This window comes from Dipodomys spectabilis, unplaced genomic scaffold (assembly GCF_019054845.1).
Source record: "Dipodomys spectabilis isolate Male_0828 unplaced genomic scaffold, ASM1905484v1 ptg000147l, whole genome shotgun sequence".
In the NCBI taxonomy this organism is placed as follows: domain Eukaryota; kingdom Metazoa; phylum Chordata; class Mammalia; order Rodentia; family Heteromyidae; genus Dipodomys; species Dipodomys spectabilis.
The window spans coordinates 8,573,649-8,585,736 of NW_024870824.1; the positions used below are offsets into that span (position 1 = coordinate 8,573,649).

The 12,088-nt window shown below is 39.3% G+C and overlaps 1 protein-coding gene across 2 annotated transcripts in view; it reads right to left on the reverse strand.

Annotated features, from left to right (window-relative positions):
- Diaph1 (diaphanous related formin 1) overlaps positions 1–12,088 on the reverse strand; it is a 102,539-nt gene that overhangs the window by 51,735 nt on the left and 38,716 nt on the right. For both annotated transcript variants that reach the window (XM_042691939.1, XM_042691938.1), the window contains 14 exons: positions 10,881–10,982; positions 10,435–10,565; positions 10,172–10,258; positions 9,349–9,412; positions 8,069–8,208; positions 7,152–7,260; positions 6,449–6,559; positions 6,175–6,293; positions 5,587–5,703; positions 4,599–4,714; positions 4,083–4,147; positions 2,705–2,884; positions 1,336–2,016; positions 411–525 (listed from right to left, as the gene is read on the reverse strand). In XM_042691939.1, coding sequence (XP_042547873.1) covers positions 411–525; positions 1,336–2,016; positions 2,705–2,884; positions 4,083–4,147; positions 4,599–4,714; positions 5,587–5,703; positions 6,175–6,293; positions 6,449–6,559; positions 7,152–7,260; positions 8,069–8,208; positions 9,349–9,412; positions 10,172–10,258; positions 10,435–10,565; positions 10,881–10,982 — 2,137 coding nt within the window. The remainder of the gene's footprint in view (positions 1–410; positions 526–1,335; positions 2,017–2,704; positions 2,885–4,082; positions 4,148–4,598; positions 4,715–5,586; positions 5,704–6,174; positions 6,294–6,448; positions 6,560–7,151; positions 7,261–8,068; positions 8,209–9,348; positions 9,413–10,171; positions 10,259–10,434; positions 10,566–10,880; positions 10,983–12,088) is intronic.

Below are 12,088 nucleotides of genomic sequence, written 5' to 3' on the forward strand. Positions count from 1 at the left end.
TGAGGATTGAGATTTGAAGCCAGCCTGAGCAGAAAAGTCCCCATTAGACTCTTATCTGCAATTTATTACTCAAAAACCATAAGTGGAGCTGTGGCTCAAAGTGGTAGAGCGCCACAGGGATAGCACCTAGACCTTGAGTTCAAGCTCCACAACTGAAAGAAAAGGGTTCAAACTGAGCTTATGATATTCTATAATTTCACATTCCCATAGTTAAAGGAACACAGAATACCTACATACAACAGTTCTACTGCACAACACTAGGAATCCCATAATACAAAAATAACTTATTTTCTTCTAAATGGGAAAACCTATCTCTCTTCCACTCAACATGATCTTTCCATCTCACCTAGAGAAGGGACAAGAATGGGAAACTTATTCTAGACATTGGCATTAAAGAGGAAGGTACTCACTCTTGGTCTGGGCAGAAAAGGTAAGGGTAAGTTTGGCAAAAAGTTCGTTGTTCTCAAAGCGGTCCTCTTTCACTTTTGTCCAGAAGCAGTCTTGAGAAAGGTCCTCAGCCATAAACTATGGATACAGGCAGAATGGGTAAGAGTTCCTAGATTGAACCATGAATTTTTAATCCTAGAAAACTCAGTAAAGTGCAAATGAGGTGCCTATACTTGGGATCAGCAACATTTTAGGAGAATAAGGCTAACCTAAGACAGAGTATGTCTTTCATGGGGATCAGGAAATGCTTCCTATTTGTTTACTGGTGACTGGTCAAGTATTAGTCAGTCATGCTACCTGTCCTCCTTCTAATCTCAAACCTTGTTTCAGAAGTATTGAGGCATTACTTGATATTGGCTCTTACTCTACATTTCCCCCATCAATCTGGCTTCAATTTATTTTAACTTAGTTTCTAAAATCAAAAGGCTGGCTCAGAATCACAGGCATCATGGGCCACACAATGGCCTCTTACCCTATGGAATCAATCGGCATAATTTCAGTCATTTACACACTGGTAAAATGAGTAATGTCAAGTATTCATATTTTCTGAAAAAAGGCAAAAAAACTTAATGAGAAGAGCAGGGCTTGCAGAACTCTCCATGGTAATATCTGAATATCCAATAGCAAGTAGAACTTGAAAATGGACAGACAAAAGCTCTACGAAAGGAAAGCTTACTCATGCACAGAATACAAAGTAGGAAACTGAAGTGGTAGGTTTTGTTTGCTTGAGATTTGAGACAGGGTCTTGCTACATAGCCCAAGATGGCCTAGAACCCCTAATCCTTCTGCTTAGCCTCCTAAGTGCTACAATTGTAGTCATGCACCACTACACCTGATTCAAGTGATTTCTCAAGATTTGCTGATGAAGAAATGAATAGACAGTCTCACCTTGGACCAGTTTGGCCTCCGAAGCTGCACCTCTGGCTTATAAATCTTTTTGGGGGTTAATCCAAATGGTAGGACTGGGGCTGCAGGAACTCCAAATCCAAAGGGGGGAGGTGGAGGCACACCCATTCCAGGGGGAGGTGGAGGAATGCCAGGACCTCCCGGAAATGGAGGTGGAGGTGGAGGGATTCCAGAACCACCAGGTAGAGGAGGAGGGGGAGGAGGAGGAGGCATTCCTGGTCCTCCCAGCAAGGGAGGAGGTGGAGGGATACAAGCACTCCCAGGCAAGGGAGGTGGTGGGGGAATACTAGCACTTCCAGGCAAGGGAGGGGGTGGAGGGATGCCAGCATCTCCAGGCAAGGGAGGGGGTGGGGGAATGCCAGCATCCCCAGGCAAAGGAGGAGGTGGAGGGATGCTGGTACCTCCAGGCAGAGAGGTCCCTGGCAAAGGAGGGGGGGGTGGAGGAGAAAAAACGGTACTACTTCCAGGAAGAGGAGGAGGGGGTGGTATACTAGGCGCTCCAGGTAAAGGAGGAGCTGGGGGTGGAGCAACAGTGCCAGGGTCACCAGATAAAGGAGGGGCAGGAGGAACAGGAGCACTACTAGGAGCTACAGCAACAGCTGCAGCAGAGAGAGAAGCGACTTCTTTCTTGGCATCTTCAAGTTCTTTGGATAGCTTGGCAACCTACAGAAACAATGATATGAGTTCTCCTCAGCCCACTTCAGGGACTACTAAGGCTGGAAAGACCCTATGAAACCTCTTAATAAAATTCCTATTTAAACATGGACTGAGAACAATCAGATAGAACTCACGATTTGTCTAAAGTCCCAGTGCGATAAAGTGACAATCAAAACTAGAACTCAAATCTTCACTTTATTAGTTCAGTTTGCTTTGTATTAAAATTTTCAACTTTTATGTTAAACTCTCCCTTTGATTTGTAGTAATATTTAAAATATATACAGGTAATTATATAACTATTTAAGTTATTGTTATTAAAATATCATGTAACAAATTGTCTAAATATTACAACTGCAAAGAATGAGGATAAATCAAATACTACTAAAATAAGGGAAAATTGGCAAGTAAGTAAATAATTCCATTGCTATTCCTAAATATATTAGGGAAGAACTTTGAATATACTTCTTTTGTTCTATGTCTTTCTATAATTTCTAAACTTTTGGTCTTTAGTATTATTTATTTCCAAAACAAAACCCCAAACAGTAAGTGATTTAAGAAATATGCACCATCTACGTATTAGTAGCTGCTTCTTCCCTAGCAGTGAAATGACAGACTCTGGCTCTTTAAAGATTTGTATCGGCTGGGGCTGTAGAGGGCAATTATATAGAACTCTGTCTTCCCTGTTCAGAGTTACCTCTCCTGTGAGCTGGGACAATTCTGTTTCCAGGTTGTGTTTCTCTGTGGTAATCTGCTGTTTTTCAGAATCCAATGCATCCTTTTCTCCTTGAAGATTCTGAAGTTTCTGCTCAAAGTCATTTTCCATCTTTTTCATTTCAACTTGTAGTTCATGTCGAGCTGTTAACTCTGAGTCCAGCTAAAGAAGAAAGGAAAACAGGTTCACAGAAAGCTCTCTACTTCAGTAAGGAGCAAAGTGCTATCCCACATAGTTTACTAGTTTATGACCTGTAGTTCAGATGCCAGACAATGCCTCAGAAAAAAGAATATGCATGTGCATATGTGAATACACACATAGAGCATGATTCTGACCTTAAAATCAAGGTTCAAAGAGAGAGGAACCACAAAGACAATTGTCATAGTCTTTCTACTTTTATAGTTAAATAACACCACCAGCAACAAAACAATAATACATAGACAACACACACACACACACACACACAAAACCTACAAGCTTGCTGGTGTCTCATATCTATAATCCTAGCTACTCAACAAGCTGAGATTCAATCATTTTGGTTTGAAACCAGTTGGGACAGACAAATCTGCAAGACTCTTATTTCCAATTAACAACAAGAAAAAAAGCCAGAACTGGAAGCATAGTTCAAGATATAGAGTACCAGGTCTAAGTGAAAAAGCTGAGCCCTGAGTTCAAGCCACAGTACCAACACGGAAACAAACAAGGTGGCTCACACCTGTAATCCTAGCTACTTAGGAGGCTATAATCTGACGGTCTCAGTTTGAAGCCAGCCCAGGCATGAAAGTCTGTGAGTGTCTTATCTCCAATTAACCAGACATAAAGCTGCAGCTCCATTATTAGAGTGCTAACTTTGACCAAAAAGCTCAGGAATAGCACTCAAGCCCTAAGTTCAAGACCCAAGACTACCCCTTCCCATCATCCCCTGAAAAAAATAAGCCCTAAGATTCAAGACATTAACCAGGATAGCCATGATAAAAGAATCCTGGTAGTCACTAGGACTGCAAACCTATTAGGCACAACACAGTCTTCAACAGCCAAAGAGAAAAAGAGAACCCAGACAAGTTCTAGTTCTTAATATCACAGGGCAAGAGGACTTGAGTTATACCATATATAAGAATATCATCTGTCTTTTTTATCCTGCCTGGTAACCAAGAACCAGTTCCTAGTATTTGAATAGTAACAAACATGTACCTAATGCACCAAATAATAATCCTCAAATAAGGATATATCCCAAACAAACAAATCACCACCACATCACCACCAATAACAAAAAATATTTGGAGAGAAGTGCTAGAGATCAAATCTAGGTTCAAATCTCACATATTTTAGATAAGCATAACCACTTATCCTTCAAAATTACCTTTTTTTCCAGTTCTGTAGCTTTGGCTTCAGATTTCTCCACCTTTGTTTTATCAATCATTTGATCTGGAAAAAAAAAAAAAGAATCAGTAAGTGAAGTTCACTTCCAGTTCTTTTGGTCTTCCCTTCTCATTCCTAAACCCTTCAATATGTCAAAGAACAGTCTTCTGTCTTCTGTCCTTTCAAGTAACAGCATCATTTTTTCTTAATGTTCTATATTAGACCAAGAAATACACCTTTTAATTAAGTTTAACCATAATTTCTGAGTGTAAGTAAAGCTATCAGAAGTGTGTATGATTCTTACGATTCTCTGAGGCCAGCAGGAGGCATAGATAACAGCTGAGAAAGGCACAGGTTTTTAAACTTATGTAGAAGTAAGTTTAAGGACTCTATATTCCTAGGAAAGTTGGTTAAAGCCTAAGAAAGGTTTCTGTTTGGAAATTTCACTGAAAAATATGCAAAATGAAAGGTAGAACCAACACATACTTTGAGAAACCAGACAGATTCAAATGCTCACCAATCAGTCCTTCAATATCAATCTGGAGGTGCCGGCACTTGAAATCAGGATCAGCCCCATTTTTGTGCAAAACTATTTGAGAAATACACTCTTCAATCAACTTATAGTACTGTGGTCTATGGGAAAAAAATGAAACAGAATTATCAAAAGGCAATCAAAATATAATTATCAAAAATATTCAGGATAACCAAAAGTTAACTGCTTTAATAATAAAGAACCTGAGAATAAATGTTCTGGAAAGAAATTTTTCATAAACAAAAGCATAACTGCTATGCTAAGAAATCACCATTTTCCAGGGCTGGGAAGGTGGCTCAGTGGTAGAGTGCTTGCCTTGCATACCTGAGGCCCTAGGTTCGATTCCTCAGTACCACATAAGCAAAAAGAAAAAAGCTGGAAGTGGCGCTGTGGCTCAAGTGATAGAGTGCTAGCCTTGAGCTGAAGAGCTGAGGGACAACGCCCAGGCCCAGAGTTCAGGCCCCATGACCGGACACCCCCCCACCCAAAAAAAAGTAAAAATAAAAAAAAAAAAATCACCATTTCCACACAAACTTCCATCTTTTATACTTCTGACAAGTGTGTAACTCAGCGGTAAAGCACAGGGATTCAATTTCCTGCAACATTCTCTTCCCTTCCTCTCTCCTCCCTCCCTCTCTCTCCACTTGCTTCCTAATACTTTCTCCTCTAAATATTTAGGTTTGAGCCTTGTTATGAAAAACGGTTACTGCTGGATCTTCATTTTCAGGCAGTCCTTTATCATCCATACCACCCCATCCACAACCTTCCAAAAAGAGCATTTTACTTCTTACATTTCTTCCATAGGTCTTTCAGTTAAATTAAAGGGAAAACTGACAAATTTCCTTTATATCTTTGACAAATGACCCTAAATCCATGGTCTTGAACTTTTCCTTTTCCCTTTAGAGATCTTTGAAGATTCTGCTTTTTCCTATTTAAGCTCAAGCCCAAAACTTCTCATAAGCACATCACTTACCTAGCCTCATAGTCATTTCGGACCAACAATAAGTGCTGCAGGATGGATAGGAAGTGTGGCTCTGCTTTTGAATCCTTCACTGTGTTTAAGAGAATTTGGAAGATTTCACTAAAGTCAGTGGAAAGGGGAATAGGCTAAGGAAAGCAAATACTTAGAAACCGTTTAAGAGAGTCCTATCTACAGGGACAGAAGATTCCTACTACTTGGCCTGAAGATCAAGCAGTAGACAGAATTGAAAACAGAACCACCTCAAAGTTACTTGTGAAATATAACCAAATAGGCATTGACATTATTTCCTATCAGTCCAAACATTTACAAAGATCTGAGGACTGTGGTGCAAAGCCAGCCCCAGGCAGGAAAATCCGTGACTCTTATCTCCAATTAACCACTAGAAAACTGGAAGTGGTGCTGTGGTTCGAAGTGGTAGAGCACTAGCCAGTTCAAGCCCCATAACTGACCAAAAAAAGAAAAAAGAAAAAAGAAAAGACATAAGCTTCTGATGTTTTGTTTCCTACACTGTTCCATCCATGTATTCAGTCTGTAACTGAATACAATGAATATCTCATCTTCAAGTTACAGAAAGGATATTCCATCTCCATGCGAATGTCATCCAGCCGTCCCTTCAGATCATAGGAATCTTCATCTCCTTGTTCATCAAAAACAGCTAGCTGCACTTTCATATCATCATTTTCAATCTCCCGAAGGTCCTGTCATGGCAAAAGAAATTAGGAGCTCAAAAGTGCTCTATGTGGCTAGACTTAAACCCTTTCACCTAGTTTTCAAGTTGAAAACCAGAGTTATTCCAGGGATGCTTGGGGCTGTAAATGCAGGAAAGAGCCAGCCTTTCTAATGAAGTGCTTACCTGCAACACCTGATGCAGGCCCAAGCGCATCAATTCACTTCGGATGTGAACTCGGAAGTCAAGTTCTTCAGCTGGAGTGATGAGAGCATTGATCAGCTGTAGGCATCCAACCTAAATAAGAAAATTTAGTAGCTTAATATTAATGCTAAGTCCTACAGATCAACTTTCCATTCTCTATATATACCCTGGGGCTCCCAAATATGATAAGATGCAGTATAAGAACTAGAAGAGTAACTTCCCAACTAGAGTAATGTCACCGGGTTTGAGCAGAGGACTCAAAAGTATTTGCATTTTTTTATTAATTTCAAGGATCTCATGGTGTTTGTTATTGTTAAGCATTGGTTTCCCTAATATGCACATAGATACTTATGTCTTTTTTCATCTCATGATAAGAAAAACTGCTCTTTTCTTTGGCTTTTTAGAAAAAGGTTCATCAATTCCCCCTCAAAACAAATCTGAAATACATAAAATAGCTGAGAAACAGTGTATTTTATTTAAAAATCAAATGAAGCCAGTCATGGTGGAGACGCCTGTAATCCCAGCACTCAGGACAATGAGACAGGAGGGAGGATCATGAATTCTAGGCCAGCCTGGGCTATACAGTTACCATGCTAGCCAGGATACATAGGCAGACGCTATCTCAACTCTTTCCAAAAGGTGAAGTCTTTATAATCTCAGGCCCAGTTTCAACAGGTATACATGCCTTGAGTGCAATAGAGGTCCCACTTTTTAATCCATCCAGCAATGGCTGGAAACGTTCCACTTCATCCATCTCAGCTCTCTCTGTCATTGCCTCTAAAACTCTTTCATTCCTGCCCAAGAAAAAGAAAGAGAGGGAACTGTTCAGGTACTCTGACACAAATGTAGGTATATTTCACAGAAAGAACAAGACATTAGCAATGAGTCAAACTTCTTAAATTCTTTTGTTTTTTGGTGCCAGTTCTGGTAGTTGATCTCAGGGCTTGGATTCTGTCCCTGAACTTTTGTTCAAGGCTACTTCTCTACCACTTGAGCCACAGCTCTACTTCTAGCTTTTTGTGGTTAGTCTCCTGCCCAGGCTGGCTTCAAACCATGACCCTCAGATCTCAGCCCCTTGAGTAGATTAGAGGCATGAGCCACTTGTACTGGCTAGAATCTCTCATTTTTGCCCATGCCAACTTGGATGGTGATTGTTTGACTTATGCATACTGGGATGACAGGTGTACGCAACCATGCCAAGCTATTGGCTGAGATGGGGGGGTCTCATAAACATTTTCCCTGGGCTGATCTTGAATTGCAATTCTCCTGATCTCTGTGTAACTGGATTACAGATGTAAGCCACTGTGCCTGCCTTATACAATATTTTAAACAATTTTGTGCACAATAGCAAGGTTTCATAGTATAGAATTTTCTACTTTGGAGCATCATGATGGTGCTCAAAAGGTTTCACAGTTTATAGCACGTTTAATTTTTTGGATTTGGGATGTACAACCTATATTAAGATTCTATATTTACTTCTGAGAAGAAATATGGTTGTATGTAGTATTTAAGACTAAAAGGACCACTAAGCAACTCAAATTTCCTCCAGGCTACGAGAAAATGGTAAAAATGACTATGAAGTGAAATAAACTAGTCACATACATGTCCTCTGGTTGTGGTAGGATACAAAGAGCAGAAAGTAGCTTAGCTGCATCAATCATCATATTGGGAACTGCAGGATCCATGGCTCTGACCAGCAGCAGGATTCCTTCTTCTGTCTCCAACATAGTCTTGATTCCAAACTGGTAAGAAAACAGAAGGGAGGCTTGACGATGACAACCTCTAACCGGGTACAAGTTTAGGGGCAGTCAATTAGTCATGGACTTAATGGAATTCTCCCCAAATCCTTACATTATTGAGTGCTATTCCCAATACCTCAGAATGTGGCCTTTCTGCAAATATATAATCATTACCGATAGAATTAGTTAAATCTCAAATTACTAGAATAGAGTAAGCCCCTAATCTTATATGACTGGTCCTTAGCAAATACAAAATTTAGATCCAGACACACACATCATGGAGAACACACATCAAGGAGAACATCATGGAAACATAAAGCAGAAATCAGGATGATGCAACTACAATGTCAGTGACATTGCAACAAGCAATGTCAGTGATTTCCAACAAACCATCAGAAATGAGAGAGAAACATATACTCTCCTTCATAACCTTTAGTAGAAACCAACCCAGCTGATTATTAATCTTGGATTTCCAGTTCTCAGAAGCAAGACAATAAATTATTGGTGCTGAAGATACTCAGTCTAACACTGGGTACAATACTTTTTCCTAATGTAGCTAAATGGAGATTAATATAGTGGCTCAAGTACAAGGCCCTAAGTTCACTCCTCAGTACCCTCCTCCCTACCAAGAAAGATGAATATAGCAACATAATTTTTGAGGGGAATCACAAATGATTAAAATATTTAATTTTTAGGTTTCTTTTTAATACTTCCTCAATTCAGTAAGTTAATTATAACACAATTAAATAGTGAAAAAAGTTGACTTGTACTCAGCAAGAAATAGTTGTGGGCTCCCTGGCTTTAAATACTGAACTAACAAAAAAGACAAAAGAATTCTGAAGTAGGAATAGCCTGGAAAAAGAGAAACAAAATAAACAAAAAAGTGAACCTCTTCCAAACAATATTGGTAAGGCAATCCAAAGACTAGCAAAAGAATACAAAGTAAAAGTTCTGTTAAAATTAGGAAAAAAGGCCCATGGGATCAAGTGAATATGGCAGGGAATAATGGTTATGATACTAAAAGGGAAAGCTAAAAGGACTTAACCTCCTATTTTTACTTCCTTTTCAGAGTTTAGTCCACAGAAGAAAAAGAATGGGGTTCAATATGGAGTCTGGAATGAGAATAGGGAGGAAAAATCTCACCTTGTTGTTCATAAAAGCTTTCAAGCAGCGAATGACTTCATGCTGGTTCCGGCTATCATAGCTTCTGTGTGTAGAAGATATATAATGAGTGATATCCCTTTTGCATATAACTTCACAATCTTGCTAACAAGAACATTAGTAGTATCTTCAACTAGTAGCTGGGTAAAGTCTAGTACTTAGCACTTGGCCCAGAAATAATAACAAAAGTAAGTAGCTTAAAAGCGATCCCTCACCAATGATCTTTGGCTAAAATTCTTGCAATCCGAGAATTTAGTATCATTAAAAACCTGCTCTTTTGAATGGGCTGTAGTACAACTCAATGGTAGAGTGCTTGCCTACCTTGAAAAAGACCTGGGGTTCAATCCATTACCACTATCACCACCATCATCACCATCACTATCACTTGCCCAACTTCCTCTAAGCCCTTAAGTGCTAAATTCTATCAGGATAACATTCTACCTATTACTGCTTGCTCTATTATTTCAAAGGTTTCAAGTCTGAGAAGGCAGAATTCAGGTACAGGTCCTATATTATTTTTGACTCAGGAAAATTCCAATAGAGGTCTCTCTGGTTCAGGCTGGCTTCAAGGTAGCCTAAGTCAGCTCAAAGTATTCCCAGAATTATTTTAACTCTGAAGACAGAGTTAAAATAATCTGCAAATAATCTGCAAAGCTAATCTCAAAGACTTCCAAATGGGGTATGATCCAAACCAAATCACAGGGCATGTCTGGATAAAATAGATTCTCTTTACAGACTGAAAAAGAATCCATACTGGGAGACTGACTCTCCACTTACAAGATTCGAAGTCACAAAAAGTCCTTACCCAGAAGATTCCTCTTTCTCGTCATGAAGTCGTTTGAGGATGTCCAATAAGGAGGCCAGGCCTTCAGCACCAAATGTTTGCACCCAACTATAAGTAGTAGACAGAAACAATGCAATATCAAGTCAACAAAAATATTTGCCAAATATAGTTTATCCTGGAAACTCTTTATTCTCAATCCAGACCATTCTTATATCTGACTACTTAGTTCACCCATGAACTATAACGTTTAGTTTCTATTATTGTTATCTCCTCAGAATCCTTACCTGACAGGGTTGTTGTTGAGAGAGACACGAAGGGATTCCAGGCAGCTGAGCAGAGGCATATCCCGCAAGCCTGACCTCAACTCCTGAATGTACATCATGGCAGACCTGGAGCTCTCCTTCTGGCTCATGCCCTGGTCAAAAGGCATAGAGAGAGATTAGTGAGCAAAGTTTAAAACGTAAGGGCAAACATCATTCCTATCACAAAACTACGTGAGACTCAGAACTGACCATCCCACTCCCCATATGTACTTGAAGGTTTAAGTTAGGCAAAAAATATATAATATCTAAGACTGGTAACTCAAATAAGAGTAAAATATGAATAGGCCTATATACTGGAATGAGCAGAACTAATAGAAATATCAGATATTATGTAACTTTGGCAAAATAAACAGGTTCATGATGAGATACAGTCTCTCAGGTACCACAGTATACATCCCAAAACTCACAGCCTTGGAAGTGTGCAAGTATTGGGACACCATCTCTCTCTTGATGACAATGTCCTTTTCTCTTAATGGTTGCTGTTTTTCCTCATTGAGGTTCATATCCACCTAGCAGAAAGAAGGAAAAAAGCGAAAAATAAAACTTTCTTGAAATATTGAGATTACAAATATTTAGTGCTTAATAATCAGTATACTTAGCAATGATGTAAAAACTAAGTGATTACAGAATAAATGTTTTCTTGATTCTTAGACATTTAGCTATTATAGCTGGTATAAACTCCTCAGAGATTAAATGCAGTTAACATTTAAGTATAAATTCCTATAGACAACCAGGCCACTACAGATATATCATTTATACACAGCCTCACACACTAGCTCAGCTTTTTCACTCATGGCTAACACTTGAGCTACATCTCAAATTCCTTCTTTTGTATTAGTATTATTATTTGTTTGTTTTGTCAGCTGTGGGGCTTGAACTCTGGGCCTGGGCACTGTCCCTAAGCTCTTCAGCTCAAGGCAAGCACTCTACCACTTAAGCCACAGTGCCACTTCCAGTTTTCTGGTGGTTAGTTGGAGATAAGTCTCATGGACTTTCCTGCCCCAGCTGGCTTTGAATTGCAACTCTCAGATCTCAGCCTTCTAGTAGCTACGATTATAGGCATGAGCCACTAGTGCCCGGCCCTTCTTTTGTATTATTAAAAAAAAAAAACTTATTCAATGTTTTTTGATATAGTATAGAGCCTTCAAAATAAGAGACTGAAGCACTGGTACCATCTAACCACCAGTGAAATCTGCAAAGTCTAGTATTTAAACCCCCCATTACTCTGACTACCTAGTGTCCTCTTCATTTATTGTTCCTCACTGAGGACAGCAAAATAAGTAACATAAGCCAACCTACACAAAGACAATTTTTAAAGGCCTTCCAGTGATTTGGAATCAAGCCTTTTCTTTTCAAATTTATCCCTATTCCTATCTCTCCATTTCTTCTTTGTATACAACTCACTGTAAACATATCCCTGCTTCATCAAAGATGGTCTCCATACTAGCACATGAACATGACCCCATGTCTTTGTGGTTAAAGTGTTGCCAGTGGGACATTAGTAAGTGTCATCCCCGATCAGATGTTCCCAAGCCTAACTCAGAGATTCCAATTTATAGACAGGTATCCTTATATATTTAGTCCTTAAATCAGATTTTTGTAAACATTCTGTATT